Consider the following 23,562-nt stretch of genomic DNA (forward strand, 5'->3'; position numbering starts at 1 on the left):
TGCAAGTGTTGACATGAACCCGGTTATATTCAGGTACTCATGTAAAGTCACTCTGTAACTTCTGTAGATTCAGTGCATTAGGATGTACCTGTCCTAATTTCACATATCAACAAATTATTTATATATGGTGTTAACTTACTGTTACATATTTGACATTGCTTGTATTTGGCATTATAATGAATGCTCACATTCTTTTTTTTTTTTATTATTTATAGCACATTATTACAGCTTTATGAGCCTTTGATAGGGTTTGTCAGAATGCTTGGAAGAAAAAGTATAAGCACTGTTATAAAGATTTATGAATATGGGCTTCATAGCAAAAGTGTTACCGAAATTCACATATGTGCAGCCAAATTATCAAGTTATACCATAAATCATGGCTGCATGAAAATAGAGTTCTAACATAATATGCACCAAGTATTAAACTAAACATGGTGACTTAACTATAAATACTCCATAAAAAATACACTAAAATGACTTTAGACAATCCATACGAGACAAGCGATGGAGAATTTAGCCAGCAGGAGCACATGATATCATGAAACTCACCTTGCTTTGGTTAGTCAATAATGTTACAGTCAGGGAACCAATAGATAAAAAAAGAAGACAAATTAAAGGTTAAACTCATCAGTGGACAAATACTGGTCTTGCAGAAAGTTTCAAAACAAGCACTCTAGATTATCTATAATCTAAATATGCCTGTACGTTAGTATGTTACAGGATATTTATATAACCCAGATTAACCCAACACACATACATACCAGCACCACACAGACACAGCCCAGCTAATGGCAGCACCCAGATGTCACAGATGTGCTATAGCCAAGCATTTTAGAGAATGGCTTCCTAACAGAGCAGAGTTTTCATCACTGGGTTAATGTGAAACTACTGCTAGATGTTAGCTAGTGGAATTGGCATTTTGTTTACTTCAAACAAACTGAAAACCTCCACTCATTTTGAGCCTAGGAAGCAGTGCAGGCTTTGGTAGGATTGCATTTAGTATTAAAGTTTTTATTTATTCTATGCTTGGATGCAAAGCGTCTTACCTTCTCCATCCTGCGAACAGTCATCCTAAAATAACAGTGACAATGAAGTGATACACACACTGTCTGTGTGTGTGCTTTGGGTGACATGCAGAGCGATTTCATGGCGCGTTTATTGTTATGGTTAAGAAAAACAGAATCTCTCCTACCTTCGGCTTCTCCTCCAGGATTTGCTGTCGAATAAGTTTGTGTGCCTCGATCAGCTTCTCGTGCCTTTTGCTTTGAGCGTCTTCCAGCTTAAAGAAAATAAAAACAATAGGGAGAAGATGAAGCTAATCGCACACCATGTGTTTAAAATTCCTGTTCTGTTTGAAGCCTGTGCATTGTGTCATAATGTTCTTTAACTTACCCTTTTAATATACTGAACAACCTCATTCACATGTGATCTGTTGATTTCTAACTTCTCTCTGTAACAGACACAATACTATTTAAAACACAACATGTATTAAAGCACCATGCAACAACTTTATGAGTAACTATGAAACTAATCCTATTTTAAATACTGGGAAATGTTAATATAATTGTAGATGCAGCTTTAAAAATGGAATATAAAAAGGGAATATTTTAATGTTTTTTAAGTCATTTAGTTTTTGGATTTTCTGATGACTGCTACTCTTTTTACCATTTAAATCTGTTTACTGACTTAGTGGACTTTCTCTGGGCAAGTGTTGGTTATGTCATATTGTTTAAATTTTTTAAAATAATGTATTTATTGGTACTCAAGTGGATGTGAGTGAGTGACTGCTATTTTTCCATATCTCTGTCAATGACTAGTTTTGATAGTAAATAAATACTGTAAATCATAAATGAAATTATATACAGTATATATATATATATATATATATATATATATATATATATATATATATATATATATATATATATTAAGTTGAATCTAAACTAATCTAATATACAGTATTTAATAGTGTACGTTCTCTTTTTTAACACCCTAATAGTTTTTGTCATCTTTATAGCTACATGTTACCTTTTTATACAAAAAGTTGAGAAGTTGGGAATAGGGAACAATGAGATTGGATAGAAAACAAATGTATTGCAACGTAAACTGTTGCTGGAGTAGAGAACCAAAACAACAACAAAAAAATAGGTCAGGGCCTTATTACTTTAACTGCACTGTACTGTATGTCTCAAAGGACCATTGTAATACTGTAGTAGAGATCTTTTTCAAACACAGTGCATGACTTACTCCTCTGTTAAATTCTTCTGTTTTGCTTTTGCCTCATGTATCCTCTCCTGCCTCTTCTTGTCCATCCTTTTCTTTAGATCTTTCTTTTCTCTACAGATAAAACACAGAAAAGTGTTGCACAGGGGATATGCAATAATGATACAATATAAACTACTACAACTTTGATGCATCCATTTATTTGTATCTATTAATTGTGCAAAGCTTACTTCTCACACAACTCCTTAATTTTTTTCAGCTGGTTACTCTGACATTCCTCAGCTACAGTGGTCAGCTTCTCCACCAGCTGGAAGAGACATAGTTCAGAAACATAAAACACACACACACACACACATGCGCACACACACAGAAAGAGACAGAGAGAGAGTATGTGTGTGTGTGTGTATGTGTGTGTGTGTGTGAGAGAGAGAGAGAGAAAGAGAGAGAGAGAAAACGCGAGAGAGGGAGAGAGAGATGAGGAAAGTGAGTCATACACAAGCAATACATTTCATGTAATAGTAATCCAAGTTTTAGCTGTCCAGCCTGACTGCTTGTTGCACTTTCCAGGCCTGGTGCTTAAGGACATTCATTAGTTTGGGACTCTCTCAGCTCTTAATAAGGAAATGAAGTGAGACTGCTGCTGTTATTGACAAAATGTATTGATGTTTCTGCTCTTACCAAATAAATACAGTACATAAATAACTGATCATAAGCCTATAGAGGAATAAATGTAAAATCACATATCATACGGAAGACCTGGTTAAAAGGCTGAGTCAGTCCCTGTGTGACTGTGTGAGTCACACACATACGGCAATAGTTGCTCAGCTGTGAAGCAGAATATATTGCACTGCTTAGTTCAACAAGCTTTTATCCAAAAAATATGATAAGCTTGTCTTGCAGTTGGGATTGTTTTTTTTTTTTGTGGAACATTATGTCCATTGTGGTTGGAAAGTGGCCAATGTTAAATACTGGAACTGTATTTAAGCACATGGGAAAAATTACAAAAGTAATAGACACATCACCTTAATCTGTGGTATTTGCATCTTAGATCTTACATCACAACTACATCCCATAAAATATGTATAGTAAAATTCAAATGCTCAGATACATTTATATGGAGAAGTTTCACATTGTCACACATTTTTACCATTGCTATAGATTTTTTGCTATAGATTTTTTTTCAACAATAAAGCTGAAAGTGATAATTAGCTTCACTTCAGCTTTGCCCAGCTTGTAAGCAATCTCTAGCAAGTTACACTAAATGTTATATATTTTCCACAATGGTATATAGCAATGGTAAAAATGTATAATAACAATTGAATAACTGTGGACAAGTGACAGTGTGGAAACTTCTCCATATAAATGTATCTGAGCATTTGAATTTTACTATACATATTTTATGGGATGTAGTTGTGATGTAAGATCTAAGATGCAAATACCACAGATTAAGGTGTTGTGTCTATTACTTGGTAAGCTGTTGTTTAGCTTCTTTTTGCAAGCTAGCTCTATTTTCTAAATGACAATAGCATAAAATATGAGTTTGTCAGTCCTGTGCTATGTGTGGAGGCAGTGATGGGTAAAGGTTATTGTATGTACCTGTTTAATGTGTTTGCCTTTGAGGTACTGTTCACTGTAGTACTGGTCTTGTCTGAGAGTAAGCAACTGATGCTGCTGTTGCTCCTTCAGTTCACTTAGTCTCTGCGTGTTCTCCTCCTCCAGTGACACCAGCTCCTGATCCACAGCAGACAGAGCTTGCTCTGAACCAGATCTACTACACACACAATCTGAGTTACTTCATACTGAATTCTGAAATATTCAAAACTACACATTCTCAAAACTAAAAATACGGAACACATACTGTAATAAAGATATCATAAGGAAATATTATGATAATAATCCTATGCAGAAATTTAAAGAGTAAGTAATACAAGAAAAAAACAAGACTGCAGAGTGAAAGAGAGAAAAAGTGGGAGAGAAAGAGTTAGTAAAGGGGAACCTACCTTTTCTTACCGTCTCGTTTGGCGCTCTTGTGGCGGCGCTGATATTCACTCTGCAGCTCATTTTGTCTGGCTGTGTGATCTTTGATCAGGTCTGTGGTTTTCTTATGGTGTTTCTTCACCAGCTCCTTCAGCTCTTTATATTGTTTCTTCTGCTCACGCACAAAAGCCTTCTGTTGCTTTAGTTCCTCCAGTGTCTGACCTTCCAGCTCTACCACACACACACACACACACACACACACACACACACACACACACACACACACACACAGCATATTTTTATTAATTACAAAATGTTGCAGAAAACTGTTACATTTTCTGAGAGAATTTGTTAGCTATGGTACCTGTCAAAACACTCTGAATCACATCTTCATTCTTAACGGCTGGTTTAACAGATCCTGGAATAAATATCACATAAAAATTTAAATCTCTCTCTCTCTCTCTCTCTCTCTCTCTCTCTCTCTCTCTCTCTCTCACTCACACTTACACTCACACTCACACACAAACTGTATATACACACACATGAAAATGCTGCTAAAATGCACACTGGCATATTAGTAATTGCTAACGCTAACATTTTTATAATGAGCCATGACAATTTTGTGAATAGATGAAACACATCAGTACTGATGTTATACAGTAGTGAGGCAACAAGGTAGTCCAAAACTTCTTGAATTGACTGCCTTTTGCGACCTTATCATATTATACAAGTACTCTTATCTTATTAAATATTATACACATGTCTGACTGAATAATTTTTTTTATTGGTAACAAGAATATACCACTCACTACTGTCTGATAAATGTGAAGGCTGACACTGCATTATGCAAAAAAATCATGAACGGAATCAATAAAATGTCTAACATACAAAATTTATTGCCATCAAGGAATTAGGTGATGCACATACTGTATAGTGAACACTCTGAAGTGCGTTTAAATAATGCACCTCCTACTAAATCCTCTATAAGATCTATAGGTAAAATGTAACCATGTAAAATGTCACTGTCAATGGCACATTTAAATTAAATTAGATTTAATGTTTAACCAAACCACTTAATAATTTCATTCTTCTAATTGTACTTTTGAACAAGTTACAACTTGAACAAAAACATGTCATAAAATAGAGCCTTTTATAAAATACAAGTGAACATTTATTTCTTAATTTAAATAACTGAATAAAGCTTTTAAGACAGAATGTATACCTGTGGAGTGAGCATGATGGCTGACCAGTGAAGGTGGTTTAGGGGAGATGAGAGGAGTATGGCTCGTTCCATTCTCGGCTGGAGGAGGCTGGGCCTCGCAGTTTGACTCTGATACAAGCTCCCCACATGCATCTATCTGCAAAAGACAAAGAAAATCAAAGAAATCAGACATCTTGGCAAGCTTCAGGAAAAAACAACCTGTTTTTTAGTCATCTGGCCAATTGAAAGCTTTTTATATTACCAAAAAATACTAAATAGAAGTTGCTCCTTATAACATATTTAGAACATTGAAATGTGCTACATCCCTGAAGATATTATATCAAAACTCAAACTACCTCCATCCCAGAGCAGACTTTGTAGATATAGCGCTGGTACCCCAATCTTATCATTCTTAATTGTAAGCCTGAAAAGCCTGAATAGTTTTCAACTTTTAGTCCTTAATCCTGTCTCATTGGCTTTACTCTGCTGTGGTTGTTGTTTGTTTGAACTGCAACTGGTATGGCTTAAACGACTGAGGGAATACTACAACTTCCTTTAAAACTGTTGCCATAGCAATAGCTCGGGGTAACCATTAATTGGCTCTTCCACTGCTACATCAGCTTGATTAGACGGAAGGGCAGGACGAAGAGATCCCGCAGGTCAAGCAATCAGCTTACACTTCAGTGAGTGAGTGCTGACAACTATTTGGTGACTGGAGAAATAGATGGAATGGCTTATACACACACACACACACACACACACACACACACACACACACACACACACAGTATAACAGAGACACAGCCACATAAACCTAATCACATTTAAACAGTACACACCACTTTGTTGTTCACATCTTGCCCTCCTTCCTCCTCAGTGAGAGCTGCGAGTTGATTGGCTCTCTGCTCCATCAGGTTGATGTAGCGGATAGGATTGGACAGCGCCTCAATAACATCTGTTTGGGCAATATCAGACCGTGATTTAAAGCTTGAGGACAGCTGATGTTTAAAAAAAGCTTTGGATTTTTAGGAAAGCAAACAATGCAGAGTTTCAGCCTGAACTCATACCTGCGAAGGTGTCAGGGACATAGTCTTTAACTTCAGTGTAGACAAAGACAGCAGGTAGTGTTAGTGTCTGGTTCTTCTCATTCCGTAGCCCTATGTAATGGTAACCTGAAACAAGAGTGGGAGAGAGTGAGAGCAAGGAGACAGACTGTTTATCCCTGCTATTTACTATTAATAACAATACTAAAAACTTTTAAAACAGTGATAGCCTAAGATTAATCATGCCTGATAAGCAGAGCAGAATTAAAGCAAAAAACAAAGCTACATGCCAGGCCTGATGGCGTTCACCGGGATGATGCGATGCCCAATAATCTTCCCATTGTCTTCATAGACAGCTATTCTCAAAGACGCAAGTGTGGGAAGAACCACCTTGAAGAAACCAGCAAGCACAAAATAGTGAACAGATTTGAAAAATGTTTATATATCTAGGAACTAAAAATAAAAGTGTGTAAACATCAACAGGCTTTTGATTTACCTTCTTAAAGACTATGGGCTCCTCATCCCACACAGGGTTAACAGCATTGCCAGGAGATGTCTTTGTCCGAAATGCTTTCCTTTTAGTGTCCACTGGGAGGCCAAACATTTCCACCTCCACATAGGTGCCAACTTTTTTATCAGACAGAAACTGTCCTGATATGATCTGTTAGATACATTGTGAGACACTCATGATATAATGTCTGTCTAGTTGCATGTCTTATATTTGCACTTAATACCTCAGGGAATCTACCTTATGGTTTCTTCATCTTTGACTTATTAAGTAAGAACAGTTTTATCACAACAAATATTGTTATTAAATCATGCAGTCATGCAATCATTTTAATAGGAAATGGGTTTTCCAGTTTCTGAAGTCTGTCTTGGAAAAGTCCTTCTTAATGTCCCTTCAAATCAAATTTCCCCCAAAAAAGTTTGTCAAGAGCTCATACTTCTGAGGTGAAATTCTATAATTTCATAGTAATATGGATGCCCATGCAATACAACATAAGAACAAGAGACAGTGGTATGTTCCAGGCCTTTAAGTTCCTATTTGTTTAAGAATTTCTTGAATGGTCACTAAACACATGAAGATATATAGTTCAATTCATTAATTAAAATATTAATTTAGTTCATGTTTAGAAAGATTATTTAATAATCCTGCAAATGTTCTGTTTCTTCCTGTCAGTGCAAGAAGAAATAGTGGGCAATTATAGCACACATGCATCCACTTTTCTACACTACATCCAAACATTTCATTGATATTTTTAAAGTTATGTGCCTGCTGGGAAATCCAAGTTTCCTGTAAGCATCTATCTTACCAACCCAAAACAGATGAGTTGATGTGAACAATATGATATGAAAAGTTTATATCAGAGCAGTTTATCAGAGCAGCATAAACTCCAGGAAAGCTGATATCAGTAGTGAAATCAGAAAAAGTATACAACACAGCATGCTCTGTTCTACAACCATTTAAAGTATTACCTTTACTGAAAGTGTGTGAGCTACAATTCCATCCACTGTGCTCTCAGTGAAGGGGTCAAAGTTTTTATCAGGCCTCCTCATAAACTCGGGTTTTAGCCTGTAGCCACATTTTCCATTGTACTCATACATGCCCAGGTTCAGCTGCATGGCCAGATCTATCAAGTAACAGAAGAGAATAAGGAGCCATGACATATTTCCAACTGGACTCACATTTTCTCACAGATTGTGCCCTATCTGGAATAAGATCATAAAAGTCAGTAAAGTTTATCCCAGGCTTGAGGGGAAATAAATTGGCACAGGGACTGTTATCCAAGATCTAAAACTATGCTCACACATACAGCAAAGTTTGTGACACCCACTAATAAGTTACCACAAAAATATGACCCCTAATAATTGATTATAACATTTTATGTTTGACATAACTGTACATACATAAATACACAAACCCTTTGCATGCTATTTGAATAAAGGAAAGTGGTTAAGGTGTTAGACTTTGGACCAGAAGATCACTGCTGGGTGTCTGGGCCCTTGATCCTCATTTGCTCAGTATATAAACATGAGTTAATTGTAAGTCGTTCTGTATAAAAATGGCATAAATGTAAATGTAAATGCATATACAATTTTCATGTAATAATAATGATGGAGTGTTGCTTGATCAACTATATCGAGGAATTACTGTAAAGCAAAATGTAAACCTTACATAAAAAAATTTAAGGAGCTGGTAACCTGCTTATATTCAGAGAAAATTATGCCAAACAATGTTATTATTAAAAAAAATCCTTATTGCCCCAAGGCACATATTTTATTTTTGCTCACAATTAACATGTTTAAATTACAAGCACATTTAATTTCAAGCGCATTATTTAAGTTGTCACTGTTGGGCTCTTGAGCAAGCCCTTTAACCCTCTCTGCTCCAGTGGCACTCTATCATAGCTGACCCTACGGTCTGACCCCAGCGTCCTAACAAACTAGGTTATGTGAAGAAAGAATTTCGCTGTGTTTTAATATATATGGGGCAAGAAAAAGCCTCTCTACTTATCTGATGTGTAATATTATTTTATAAACATTTACATTTACATTGGCTGACTCTAAAAGAAAAAGAAACTTTAACTGAATTAGGAGCATTCTGTTACTATAACCTTAGTAAAGCCCTGAATGCTATTTGCTTACTTTTACAGTTAATGTACCTATTGTCTGGAAGTTCAGTGCCACAAGTTGACATCCAGCATTCCAGAACACCTGAGGCATGTAGTTGGAGGAGTCCACTCTTGTGCCTTTGGGGTAGATTCGACTAAGCTGTAGTTTGTTATACCTGTGTGATCTAAGTTAAGGAACAGCAAGCATTAAATTCTTAAATGACTCATTTTTATTATGCCATTTTTCTTAAAATCACAAATTTGACTGATAAGTGTTTCAATTTTTTGTGTCCAATGTGCAACATAAAGCCCAGCAGCTACAGATTTTCGTAGACTAATTTAAGCAGAAACAGATTTCTTAAGAAATACAGTAAAACACAAGTGATAACTTTTTCCCTGGACATTCCATAACAAAGAATGTAACTATATACAGCATTAGAGCACTTTGTCAATAATCATTTTCCTGTAACTACACATTCTGTTTAGTTTTTATCGCATGCTTTATGCCATCCATGATGCTAGAAATGTGAAGCAGCAGCTTGACATCCGCAGTCACAAAATATAAATGCATTAATAAATAAATATTAATTCATATTGGTAAATGAATAAAATAAATTGTAATCAAACTGCAAAAAGGATACTCCACAAATTCCACTGGAGACTTCGTCAGCTGCTCTAGTGCCTTTGTCTCCACAAATGATGACATGTGATAACTTTTATTCGACTCTGTAAAATAAGATAGTATATTAGGCTTATGACACAGTTCATTTGCAGCATGAAGCCTGTTGTGTGCCTGATATAGCACATGATGTACAATACTAAGTATATTCGATTATTATCTTAATATCAACTTAATAATCAACTTACTTTTAGAAGCTTCAAATGAGCTGAACTTGACTGGCTGGACATAGTTGACTAAATTGGACATCTCCTCTGTGGCAAATGCTTCACTTCCCGCTGTCCCCTAAAGAAGATGCATATTAGCAGTGCGCTCCTATATTGCCTAATACTGACACAGCTAATCCATGTTTACAAAAGACTGCTGAGTGCATGAATATCCCCTATTAAGTGCGTGAGTTGTCAGATAATTGGGAGTGACAGGAGAGGGTATTGTTTGTAATAGTATACAGTTTGTTTACAACAGTAACATTTTTAGTACATATTGCATCTTAACATGTTAAGATCTTTAGTAAGCTATTTAAATACACAGACAGCGGTGTCTACCTCATCAATGGACTTTTTACAGTCATCATCTTCGTCATCTTCATCATCACTTTCTGCATCAACCTCACCTGATGACAAATGAATTTAAACGTTAACATTTATTTGTGATCTGAATGTCATGCATATCATAACGCTAAATTACAGCTTAAAAAAAACAAATATTTTCACACATCAATCCTAAACTTTAAACTTTAAACTAAATACATTCACCCATAGGTTGATTTGCATTGTACCAACACAGCGTCCTAATAAATTATTTCTAAGCTTTTAGAAGTGCAGCATGAAAAAAGAGAAAGAATGTAAATGATCATTACTGGTATGTTGCTTGAGAATGCTAATATATATAATTATAGTATTATTTTCATTTCTTATTTATTCAGATGACATATAGAGTCCTGACATAATTCACAGCAGGTGTGCAGTTTTTTTCAAAAAATACGATTTAACTTTGTGTTAAAGTTGTATAAGTTGCATATTATAATAATATCCTGATGCAAACAGACCACCACCATAAATTGTATACATGGTGACTGAAACCTTTGCAAACCTTCATAAATTTTAATAACAAATGGCTTTTTGATTTCTAGTGCTTACTGTATGTATCACAGTGTCCGACCCTTCTAATAAACCTTATATCTGTATAAATTATATAAGTATATGAAGCTTGTGTTTTTTAATGAACTCCAAAGGCAAAATGTTCAATAATGCAATTTCTAGAGAACTCTTCTTAGTATAGCTATTTTCATGTGTGTTGGTCCTCTTTGTAGACTAATGTTTACTCACCAATATATTTTCTCCCCTGTAGTCTGCTGTCACTGCCTGTCTCAGAGTTTGGCTGACTGGAGTCCGGCATGTCATGATTTGTAGAGCCTATAAAAAAAATTCCAGGTCATTCCCAATGCAAAGACCAAAACCTTTCCAAAAAGCCAAACCCTTTCCCTTAGAATACTGCTAATGTTTCCTGTAGGATAGATTTTATAAACTTTATTCCTTTATTTTTTTTATCTCTAAATCATCATATGTTGTTACATAAAATTAACTGGTCATATCACTGGTAAAATTAGGAAAGAATTGCTTTTTTGGGGATATAACTTCTGCAGGCAGTTGTACATGCTCATGGTGTACATTTTTTAATTTTTTTTTTAAATTTTACTATTTTATTAATTTCAATCCAAAGAGAGAGTGAAAAAGAAAAGGAAGAAACCAAAAAAGGATAAATGAATAAATTACAAAACAAGTAAACAAACAAATACATAAGTAGACATTGCACTATTAAAGACTTAAAGAGACTCAAGAGAGACTCAGAAGAGTCTTTTATATGCTGCTTTATATGCATTATACTTTTATATGTTAGAGACTCAAGTCATTTTTGTACGTCGCTCTGGACAAGGGCGTCTGCTAAATGCCGCAAATGTAAATGTAAAATAAAGCAACTAAAAGAGAGAGAAAAGAGTATGGAAAACATTAAAAAACCCACAATGTAAATCAGTCTACAAACTAGACTGATCTTCTTCTAACTAAAGTCAGTGGAAGGCTTTAATTAGTGCATACTGAAATACTTAAGAGACTCTTATTCCATCTGAGTGGATGCTTCTTGGTTATGTGTTAAAGCTGTCTGTCCAGCAGAGGGCAGTATCACTTTAGTGTAGCAGATGATGAGTTTCATCGATGCTGCTGATAGATCTTTGTGATTGTGGCTGAAAGCTAACGGTGAAAATATCGACCAACATGCCTGCTATTACTCACCCTTTGAGGATAAGAAGCAAAATGCATTGCTAAAAAGTAATTACAGGCTTTTTCTATTGAGGAAGCCAAAATACAGATAACCTAACTACAAGAGTGTGGAGCAACTCACCTAGGTTCTGTTTAGATCTATGGTATTCAGAATAAGATTTCTGTCCTGTTTTACAGAACAGTTTCACAAAGCAGCCATTATATTTTCACATGTAAAACCTATATAGCTGTTCCAGTATTAAAGATGCCATTATGTCATCAGCCCATTAGCTAAAGGTAGGTCTTAAGGTGAACTGGAATAAAAAGTATAAATACCTGCGCTTGGAGATGACGGCTCACACACACTAGATGAATCGCTGTAGGTATTAGAGGTCTGCTCACAGAGCTTCTTCTTTGCGCTGCCCTCATCTTTGTGGGAGTTCTTTTTGTTCTTGATGAGAATTTTCCCTAAGAGGTCCATTGGACTCGGCAAAGGATTTCCTGGTTCCAGCTGAAAACAGAGGTGTGTAAGACTTACTGAATGTTATTGACTATTCTAACTAACTATTCTATAATTAACAAGCAATAGATGTACAATCTAACAATTATAGTCTAGCAGTTTATACATCATATTACATCAATGTATGAACTCATTTGAATCTTTGACAGGCTCGTTAGTTCTTTTTATTACCACATAACAGCGAAAATCTGTTCAATTCATTGACCAAGAACCTTTTTTTCCATTTAGCCTAATTATTCATTAATATGTTTGCTTTTTCAATATACATAAAATAAATCATTCATTTTTAGCATTTTGAAAGGGTTCAAAGCCCAAGACTTTGGGCTGCAAGTCTTAACAAGGTTAATATATATATATAACAAGGTATAGGACACAGGGCACTGTATAGTTGAGTTTAGATATGTTACTATGAAAAAGGTCTGTATTTTGGACACAGTAGTAAATAAATTCACATTTAAATGACATTTTTGTTTAACTTCATTTATAGTATAATAAAACAGACACAGAGAGAGAGAGAGAGAGAGAGAGAGAGAGAGAGGATTTTAAGAGGTGTGTGTAAGGGGAGACTCAAAGCAATTAACTTTATCCTATTCCCAGATCATTCTGTGTTGTTTTCTAAGGGAATAATCAGGTACAAATGTCTGTCTCTTCAGTTCAGTTCAGATTTTACAAAATGCTGTTTGTGCCTTTCCATTTGCTCTTGGCAAAAGGAAAATAACTTAGATCTAAAGCCCAATACGCTTTTCACAGTTGGACAGTTGGCTTGGCTCTGGCAGACCAAGCGAACTTCACATGTTCTCTTACACAAAGGCCACAGTGACAGTGCAGCCAAGATACAGGCCGTTCCTACTGCTATAAATCTACCAGCACAATGAGTGTATTACCGCAAGTCATTCACAACCTTCTCTAACGAGAGAAAGAATGGGGATGAAAAGAGGAAAGCAGTTACGTAAGGACAAGTGACGGGGGCTTAGAGTTCCTCTACAGGAGCACAAAGCAAGCTTTTGACTGGTCACTATGACAACTGTGGGAGGGGTGGGATGGGTATAGATAAAGGTTCGCCAAGCACTAGCATTTAGATCAGCTAGTGGCATATTTCCATTTAATCTGCACCAAGCAAACAGTCCACTGCACTGTGATAACCGTGTGGCTGATTGAGTACACTGATTCCAGGGAGTGTATGATTGGTTGGAAAAGAAAACAGATCTAAAATAAATGTCATGATTTCTGTTTCGTGATTTTGAAGATTTAAACATTCATTTATGCATTTAGATACATAGTATGAACTGAGAGAAAAGCTATTAAGGCATTTTATGCAAGTATGGTGGCCAATTTGGTAATAGATGAAATAAGTGTGCATCAAGACAACTTCTAGAATGAATACAAATTCCAAATTCATCCGTTAAGTAAATTTAAAGTTGTGAACTCACTGCATATTTCTCCAGTGGCTCTGTAAGCAGAGCATCTCCAAATATTGATCTGCAGTACTCAGCCATCTTACCTTGCTGCTTGGGGCTGTGAAAACAAGACAACACAGCCATGACCTCACATACATTTACATTAACTTCCCGCTTTCTGACAAAAGACAATTCAATTTGTTTACCTTGACAAGACAAAACTTACGTCTGCTATACATCTGCTCTCAAAATTGCATCCCATGACCAGTGCACCTGTCTTCTATAACAATTTAATCTTTTATATATTTTCTATGTAACTCTGACCTGGAAAACTATGTGCACCATAGTCGCATCAATGAAATCATTACTAATTGCTTACTTGTGCCTTATCAAATGATTTCAGAGGAACATCATGGTCTGAGAAAATGAGAATTGTGTAGCCTTAGTGGTGGGAGTGCCTTATACTTACGAGTCTACATGGTTCTCAAATGAAAGAATGACAGGAAAAGGAGATGTCTTGAAAGCAGTCTCAGCAATGGCCTCAATCACTTCCTGAAAAAGACGTGGCATTGCACAATCATCATCAAGCCGCAAAACCCTTTCCAGACCAACCATGGACCCAGTACTGCAATGATGAATGCTGATAACAAGATATTTCTAATGCCACTCCAGATGGAAATGCATTCTTATTACAAGTCAATCTTTAATGCTTTAGCTGTCTAATCAGAAGAAGGAGTTTAGCTATGATGACCTAATAAGAGAATGCAAATGATCTCAAAGCCCCCCCCAAACCTTTGCTTTTGCCGGGTTTGAATGTGCTCAAACAATTTTTTCCCCATCATTCTCAATACTCTCCTCTTTGCCACTGTATTGCTTGATTTTTTTAACTCATATATTGTATTCAATATGGCTATACTATATATATATATATATATATACACACATATATATATATATATATATATATATATATATATATATATATATATATATATATATATATATATATATAGTCATCCCGAGCAACAAGGTGGGTTTCGTACAGATATGGTAAAACATCAATTAATATCTGGTTGAATATAAATTGTGTATGTATTAAACTAGCATTTCTAAACAAAATAATGCAAGAACATACACTCTATGGTCAACAAATTCATTTGTGATGTTTTGCTGACTGATATCCATTAAATTTGTTTAAACCTTAAAACCCACATTACTGGTAGTTGAAAAATTGGACTGAAAAGGCAATATATAAAAAAAAGAGGTGCTCAGAGTAAACAAAAGACATTGAAGTCAGCTATAATGTTAGTCTATAAGCTATTATAGAATTGTTATTTAAAACATTGAAGATCTGGTTGGTGTAAAACAGATTAAGTGTAGGAAAATGTTTGCGCTCAACTGAATATATTGGGGGTTATTTCTCGCATGTCAGACCTATTTTTGATTACATATCCTCTAGTCCAATAAGTGCCATAGTGGCATACTCTCTGCCGTTTGTCCCAATATCCCAGCACAAAAATGCACCTTCCTTTTACCTCACTTACTGTCTCACAAGCTTTAACCATATGGTTTGTGTCCCCACCTTCACTGCTAATGTTAATTCACCTTAAAGGAGATCTCGGTGGTCATGGTGAAGCCGTGGGTGATAATGGGTTCCTCCTCGGCCGTGCGTCCTTTCCAGCAGTCCAGCTCCACACAGCGGCAGCCTGACAGCAGCACCTGCCTGTACATCTCCACTGAGGAGTTTCCTGCCAACTGCCCCGCTGCATAAATCACACTGACACTCAGAACCCAGCAAAGCCACCGGAGCACATATTAAGTGTAACATTATAGCACCTGTATGCAAGACTGATTCAATTTATTACAAGAAAAATCATTTCTGAGGGAAATATGCAATTTGTTAAAAGAAATACCATTAAGTTTAATATGCAGGGCTATACATTGCAGATAACATTGTAAGAATTTTGAAATGGCTTGGTTAAGTTAGCTGAGTTTGTAAATTCAAATTCAATTTTATTTGCTATGAAGAAGTAGAATGTCTATAATTTTCAATCAAATAGACTATATGCTACAATTCGTAAAAAGAATGGAAGTAATGGAGCCACATTATCATCGTAAGCAAAGCAATTATTTCCCGATTAGAAGCAAAACACTTCAGCAGAGAAGATGAAGCCTAAGAGAGATATTAGGTCATTTTTCAGGCAAAAGCCTATTAGTATTTTTTCCTTTTCCTCGGAAAACACATTCCATCGTTTCAAGTAATGTTTGATCTACATTATCCCCTAATAACTGCTTGCAAGTGCACATTCTTTTAATGTCTTTATCTGGAAAAAAAATCAGTCCATTAGGGCAATCAGATGAAGTATTTAACGACTCAGTCCATTAGAAAAATCATTTGTTGAATATTATCTGTTAGCTCATTTTTTTTTTTTTTCATTTCTAGTTATATTATTCCCTCTATAGCTATATTTCCTATAAAGATCTAAAACACATATTCTGTATATTATTATCTTGTAGATATCTATATTACATATACAAAATCTAAAACACATAAAAATCTTTGCAAATATAAAATAATGTATTATAAAATGTTTAATGTTTAGCTGTCCATTTCCATGCATGAAATGTGATTTGCTTTTGTAATGATTTATTTGTGTCAGTTTTAGGGATGTGGCCTAGACACAGTTAAAAACTTATCTTAGCTCTGGTCAAGTCATTTTAATGTCATGGAAAATCAAATTTAACGCCCACAACTCGACGTTCCGCTACAAATATTTCTGGCAAAACATAAAGTCAAAAGAGGGCATTTATGTTTTCTATTATTACTCTATTAAATGTAAGAGAAGGAAAATTATCATTTTTAAAATTAGCTTCAGGAACATTTTTCACCTATTTATGTACTTAAGTAATTTTTGGATTATTTTACCTGTAAATACAATAAACGTTTTGATCTTTTAAAATTGTTACAATTTTAAGATATTATGACCATTATTTAATCACACACTAGGCCAATATGTCCAGCTTTTAATTTAATCATACTTCTGTGTAATTACTGTCTAATTATTGTTTACTAATGTTTACTACTATTATTATAACTACTTTCATTACAAAACGGGACAAATTCAATTTGTATGATTTTAATGACTCTGCAAATAAGCTGTTACAATGAAACAATAAAGTTGTTGCAATTAGAAAGAAACCTAAAATGAAAATGAAATAAGATTCAATACAGTATAAACCATTTGTGAATGTTCACTGATCTATAATACCCATAGTATTATTTAAATGCAATTTAGTTGTATGTTGTTTAGCATGTATCCTGTACTGCTTACTGGGCTTAAAAGGTTTATGATTCAGTCCTGTAATAGAAATAAGAGAATGAGAGACAAGCTAGAGATTCACATAGTCTGCTTCACTGACCTGTGAGGTAAGTGTTGTGTGAGGAGTTGATGAAATAGTGAGACAAAGGAAGTGTCATGTCCTCACTTTGGTCCAATTTTTCAAGAGGGATGATGCTGTTCTCTTCTCCATTTAGATACCTGGCAAAACCCTCCACAGAGATCTGCCCTGAGAAACAAAGCAACAATTTTACTTACTCTATTACAACACTATCTGCAACAAAATAACTATTAAAATCAGTGTAGCTCATGTGCAGAACTTTAATTTAGTAGTATTTAGTAGTATTTCATATTAATATCTGGATTAATTTTAGTAGCCATTTTTTTTTGCTTTCAGCTCACAAAGAACATTCCAAATTTGATAATATTGTAAGATGCTTAACAAATACTTTAAAAGTAAGTTCTCAGTTCTTGATTAGTTTCCAAAAAGAAGATCAACATAAGGAATTATAAACCATCTCAGAATGCATCCAGCTATCGTAGCTAATATCAAATTATCAAGACAAGAGAGTCAAGTCCAATGACAATCTTACATGCAACATGTTTCTGATATAAAGGCAGCATTATCTTTGGTCTAATCATTTTGACAAGAATACCTGACTGGACTGGTGAGAAATGATGGGACGTTATATAAAATAGTTGTGATTTCTAGATCCTTCACTTTGTATGAACACAAATGGAAGCTGGCATCATGTACTTTATAATAACCTAACAATGACAAAACGTCTTGTACTTTCAAATAATTAAGGAAAGAAAAAGTTTAGTTTCCACTCGATACTTAAATCACAACCTGATAACACTTCAAAAGCAACTTAGCAGAAATCTAACACAAGTAATAGACCAATTAGTGTGATGGTCAGTGACAGCCAGTGACAGCTCCCGGGAAGAAAAAAGCAGCTGGTTCTCAACATCTCTCACCTTCAAGTTTCTCCAGGTAGAGTTCCAGTGTATGGGAGATCTCCTTAGTCCCTTTGGCCACTTCACACTAATTAATGGTGCCATGCACTCAGGAAGACTTCCACAGCCTAATTAACAAAGTTTTTCCTCTGACATATGAACACAGTCTCAATAATGAGACAATAGGGGATGACTTTCATCTCAGAAGAACATCACCTTTTTAGCCTTGTGAGAGTAAAAGGCGAGGATGTAGATCACACAGAGAGAGTCACTTTTTGTTGTGTGTGATTTTTATCCAGATGGATCTAAAGGTTAAAGGCCTGGCTTGAGAGGCCAATAGTGAATTTGAATTCATTGTAATTAGTTTAGTAGTTTTGTAAACCATTAAATATGAATGTAAATAAAAAATAATTTATAATTTATTTCTGCTGGTAAGCAAAAATTAACAGGATATATGTCTATTTTGTGTCCAAAATTGTGTCTTTTACTCATTTTTACTTAATAAATCTTTTTTTTTTTTTTTTTTTTACAAAATTAGGAACATTCAAGGAACAAATTCATTTGATTTGCTTAGTTAAATTTAACAACAATGCAGTTAAGGTTGCACAAGCCAGAGTGCTGATCCTAAGCCCGGATAAATAGGAAGGGTTGCGTTAGGAAGGACATCCAGCGTAAAACATGTAACAAATTAAATATGCGGATCACAATCCTAAATTGTAAAATAATACCATACCGGATTGGTTGTGGCCCGGTTTACCAACAACCGCCACAGGTATTGTTAGCCAACAGGGTACCAGTGGAAATTGGGCTACTGTTAGCCAAAGGTGGAGAAAGAGAGGAGGAAGACATCTACAGGGTACATATGTTGATGTGTAGTATATATAACCTGAAAGAGATTGGGGACTGTAAGGTGTTGGCAGGTAACAGTGTAGCTAAACAGCATCGGATGGTGGTCTGTAGGATGGCTTTGGAGGTGAAGAAGAAAAGGAGAAGAGTAAGAACAGAAAAAGAATAAGATGGTGGAAACTGAAGGAGGAAGACTAGTCTGAGATTCACGGAAGAGGTCAGACGGGTTTGGTGGTGGTAAAGAGGTGCTTTGTGATTGGACAACTACTGCAGAAGTGATAAGGGAGACTGCTAGAAAGATACTTGGTGTGACATTTGGGAAGAGAAAGGAAGACAGAGAGATGTGGTGTTTCAATGAGGAAATGCAGGAAAGCATAAGGAGAAAGAGGTTGGCGAAAGAAATGAGAATATGTATAAGTAGAGTATGAGAAGATGTATCAACCAGTAAAGAGGGATGTGCCAAAAGCAAAGGAAACAGCATATGAGGAGCTGTATGAGAAGTTGGACACTAAGGTAGGAGAAGACTGACTGGCCAGGCAGAGGGACCGAGCTGGGAAGGATGTGCTGCAAGTAAGAGTAATAAAGGATGGAGATGGAAATGTGTTGACTAGTGAGGAGAGTGTGTTGAGAAGATGGAGGGAGTATTTTGAGCAGCTGATGAATGAGGAAAATGAGAGAGAGAAGGTTGGATGATGTGGAGATGGTGAAGCAGGAAGTGGACAGGATTAGGAGAGCAGCGATTAAGAGGATGAAGAGTGGAAAGTTGGTAGGACCAGATGACATACTGGTAGAAGCATGGAGATGTTTAGAAGGAGATGGCAGTGGAATTTTATAACTAGATTGTTCAACAATATTTTAGAAGGTAAGATAATTTTTTTGAAGGGTGAGAGGAAAAGAGAAAGTTGTGCTGGTAACGATTCGCCTTTAGGGAAATAAAGTTGATCAGTCACACCATGAAGTTATGGGAAAAAGCAGTGAAGGCTAGGCTGAGAGAAGAGGTTTCTATCAGCAACAGAATGGTTTCATGCCAAGGAAGAGCACTAAGGACGCAATATTTGCAAGAGTGAAAGGTAAAGTTTATAAGATTGTGGTGAGATCTGCTATGTTGTATGGTTTAGATGGGAGCAGCCATTAGAAGAAGAAGAGGAGGTTAATAAAATGTTACTTCCAACTGTCGTCCGCTCATGTTATCATAAGCTTTATGGTTGACCAATCTTCAGGTCTGGTCAAAAACTAATAAAGAATACTCGTGCATATTTCCTTTTCTTCCTTACATCTTTCCTTTTTCCTTACTTGCACTCTTTCATCTATGTGCTATGTGAACACAAGTTTTACAAACGCTTCTTCCAAAGGTATGGATAAAAGTACCAGCTCATTAAAGAGTTAACAGGAATTTAAGACAAGCATGTAGAACAATGTTACAGAGATGGCAGCTGCAGTGCCTCTAGGAGCAAAACATGCAAACAGGCTTCAGACAGTTCTGTGCATCGTGAGTGATGTAGTTCTGGCCAAAAACTGATTGTGTTAACCAGAAAGTTTTGTTTACAATATTCTTCATTATTATATTCAATATTTTACAATATTTTCCATGGGTTTGCATTTATGTAAAATAAACTTTGGATTTGGCAGCTACTTAGAATAAAATCAGATGCATGCTCTAAATAGTTTTGGCCCTTGTACATGTTAAAAAAGTTCACAAATGTTTATACAAATTTAATCCATGCATCATTTTACATAACATTAGAGAACATAAAGATACTAGTCATTACACCAACCAAAACCAAAAAGAACATGGTTGAAAATGGTGGATTATCTGAAAAGATCTAAAAGGCAAGTCATTTCAGGTGGTGTTGCCTAGACAGTCATCTGATGGCTGATGAGTAGGTTCTCAGCTACTCAGACTCAGTATTTTCTCAGACCTACCTTTCACTGTTTACTACATAAAAAATACAACACAATAAAAAAAATAATAAAAAATAAAATGTTTTATATATATATATATATATATATATATATATATATATATATATATATATATATATATATATATATATATATATATATATATATATATATATATATATATATATATATATATATATATATATATATATATATGGAAAGAGCAATGTGGAAAAACCCAGTTTATTTAAAAAGATTCTTCTTATTTACTGTATGTGGTGTTAGTGTGTGCTAAATTAATTTTCTTTACTAGGATATGATTTCTCAACAGGTGATCATTTATGTTTGTGTCTGAGTTTTAGTGTGTTACAAAATATTATTAATAAATGTTGCCTTATACCTAGTGGCAGATATTTATTATATCATGAAAGTATTTCTGGGGTATACTATTATTTCAGGTGGCAACTCTAACCTCTTTGATAGAGCATGGTGTCCGGTTCATACTTCTCCACCAGAGCCTGCACTTGCTCGGGCTTCAGGGGAGGGTACAGGATCTCGTTCAACCGAGGGTCCCGCTGCTTGTTGTTGATGAAGTCAGTCATCTGATCTACTGTGAGGTATGGCCTACTCTTAGCACCACTACAGAGATAGAATAAGTGGTAGAGTGATACTGTAAGTAATACAAAGTGCCTGAAGTACAGCAGAGTACCAACAGAGAGCTGTCAATAGAGATGATGAAACACAGTCAGACAAAATGCTGCTCAAGAAGAAAAAAAAGGGATTTAAAATTTAGATTTTATGTCACATTAGTCTGAAATGTACCATTCAGTTTACTAAGAATATGTTGACTAGTTTGTCATAGATGCAGTTTAAATAATAGTTTCATAGGATATTCTATTAATTTTGATATGCTATCATTTTAACAACAGCCTATTAAGATGAACTTGTATGGCAATTTCCCCACATAACTATTAATAAATGGTTTATATATGTGTTATTTCTGATATGGTGAGGTTTTCTGTATTATCCGTTCCCCAGTGTATGACTTTATAAAGTAATGTAGAGTATTTCAGGACAAATGACTCTACTCTGCTTTCTGGTTTTGCTGTAACTTTTCATTTTTCTATCTCAAAAAGAGTGAATTTTTAGTGAATGACTTATATTTGTTGTAACAAGTGATATCAGGAAGTTACTCCTTTGAGAGATCCACAATACACAATGTAACAATAAATGGTAAATTTTGTGCATTAGTAAATTCAATTTTTTAATTGTAGTTGTAAAGTGCTAATGTATAAGATGAAGACACTATGGAACATGAGGACATTGCAAAGTAAACTTTGTGGTGGTAAACAGTGACTTATCAGCGATTGTTCTCCTGTCAGAGTCATGGTGGGCCTTGACTAGAAACATTGTTCACTTCCTTGCACAGTAATTCATACCAAGGGAAATTGTAGAATAGCTAATTCACCATTCAGCATGTTCCCTTGTAGCTGCTTATAAGCAATAACTGATTCCAAGCAGGATATCAGATAGACGGGATGGTCTTTGCCACCTCTAATTAGTCATGCAATCTTACGCATTACTTTCATTCATATCATATCTTTCATCCAATGCTCAATTTGATATATGAGTTTAATTTGCAAGCTTGCTCTGTTCAGACTGATGGGAGTTTCTGCATTTCTTTCTTGGGCTACTGCAGCCTCCCAGCTGACTATACATCCCAATTTCGAGGGACATATCAATAAAACTGGACTCAGCATGAAACATGAAAATAGGCTTACATTTCAGAGAAGATGGTATCGATGTCCTTCCGGGGACAAATGTTATTGAGGAAAACTCTGAAAATATCTGAAGTGAACTGTTCCTGGGACATTAAATCATTCTGAAGAAGAAAAGAGATCATAAATGCACGTACATGCAATTTCTAGAGCAGCATGAGTGGAATTAATAAAAAAAAGATTTATATTCCCAATATGATAGAATTTAACCATTGTGAAGAACAGAAAATTTAAATAAATGTTATATTTGCATTTAAATTCTCAAAGCCACTGTACTGTCACACAGACAGACGGACGGACGGACGGACGGACAGACAGGCAGACAGACAGACAGACAGACAGACAGACAGACAGACAGACAGACAGACAGATAGATAGATAGATAGATAGATAGATTATATTAGCATTGCCATTGCTTACATTGCCACATGAACGGTATATAAAATTGTTTTGTAGTTTTTATTTAGTAGCATTTTTTGTCACGTCAGGTCCAGATCATGTAACCCAGGGATGCCTACAAATTATGGGTGCTGAGAAAAATAACACCAACCCCAATGCCACTAGTATTCTGTGAAGTAACGCTCAGTGTCATGTACCTGGCTATACCAAGCCCATTTTTGCACTGTTGTGTTTATGGTGACTAGGTTCCTAGTTTCTGGTTTATGTCTTTGTCTCTTGCTCAAGCGACTCTGTTTGCACAATGTCTGACCTTTGCATTGTTTCTCTATTTGGATTTCTTTTGCAGTGTTATAATAAAGGAACTTAACTTGCAACTCTCACCATCTCCTCTGTCTGACTCATTAAGAGTCTAAAAGAACACTACATTTTTAG

At 35.4% G+C, this 23,562-nt stretch overlaps 1 protein-coding gene across 12 annotated transcripts in view; it reads right to left on the reverse strand.

Annotated features, from left to right (window-relative positions):
• LOC124376731 (1-phosphatidylinositol 4,5-bisphosphate phosphodiesterase beta-1) overlaps nt 1-23,562 on the reverse strand; it is a 93,995-nt gene that overhangs the window by 14,803 nt on the left and 55,630 nt on the right. For 3 of the 12 annotated variants that reach the window (XM_046835957.1, XM_046835961.1, XM_046835965.1), the window contains exons 8-34: nt 22,735-22,835; nt 21,426-21,592; nt 17,331-17,477; nt 15,516-15,673; nt 14,380-14,462; nt 13,944-14,028; nt 12,330-12,504; nt 11,064-11,150; nt 10,281-10,348; nt 9,924-10,020; nt 9,698-9,782; nt 9,108-9,232; nt 7,921-8,075; nt 6,941-7,105; nt 6,735-6,834; nt 6,469-6,573; nt 6,241-6,356; nt 5,423-5,558; nt 4,565-4,618; nt 4,224-4,431; nt 3,820-3,994; nt 2,454-2,530; nt 2,248-2,337; nt 1,393-1,450; nt 1,193-1,279; nt 1,047-1,071; nt 550-553 (exon numbers count right to left, since the gene is read on the reverse strand). In XM_046835957.1, the coding sequence (XP_046691913.1) occupies nt 550-553; nt 1,047-1,071; nt 1,193-1,279; nt 1,393-1,450; nt 2,248-2,337; nt 2,454-2,530; nt 3,820-3,994; nt 4,224-4,431; nt 4,565-4,618; nt 5,423-5,558; nt 6,241-6,356; nt 6,469-6,573; nt 6,735-6,834; nt 6,941-7,105; nt 7,921-8,075; nt 9,108-9,232; nt 9,698-9,782; nt 9,924-10,020; nt 10,281-10,348; nt 11,064-11,150; nt 12,330-12,504; nt 13,944-14,028; nt 14,380-14,462; nt 15,516-15,673; nt 17,331-17,477; nt 21,426-21,592; nt 22,735-22,835 (2,933 nt within the window). Of the gene's footprint in view, nt 1-549; nt 554-1,046; nt 1,072-1,192; nt 1,280-1,392; nt 1,451-2,247; nt 2,338-2,453; nt 2,531-3,819; nt 3,995-4,223; nt 4,432-4,564; nt 4,619-5,422; nt 5,559-6,240; nt 6,357-6,468; nt 6,574-6,734; nt 6,835-6,940; nt 7,106-7,920; nt 8,076-9,107; nt 9,233-9,697; nt 9,783-9,923; nt 10,021-10,280; nt 10,349-11,063; nt 11,151-12,329; nt 12,505-13,943; nt 14,029-14,379; nt 14,463-15,515; nt 15,674-17,330; nt 17,478-21,425; nt 21,593-22,734; nt 22,836-23,562 lie in introns of those variants that run through there. The other 9 variants (XM_046835958.1, XM_046835960.1, XM_046835964.1 and 6 more) reach the window with 5 other exon arrangements.

Source organism: Silurus meridionalis, chromosome 23 (genome assembly GCF_014805685.1).
Source record: "Silurus meridionalis isolate SWU-2019-XX chromosome 23, ASM1480568v1, whole genome shotgun sequence".
Classification (NCBI taxonomy): domain Eukaryota; kingdom Metazoa; phylum Chordata; class Actinopteri; order Siluriformes; family Siluridae; genus Silurus; species Silurus meridionalis.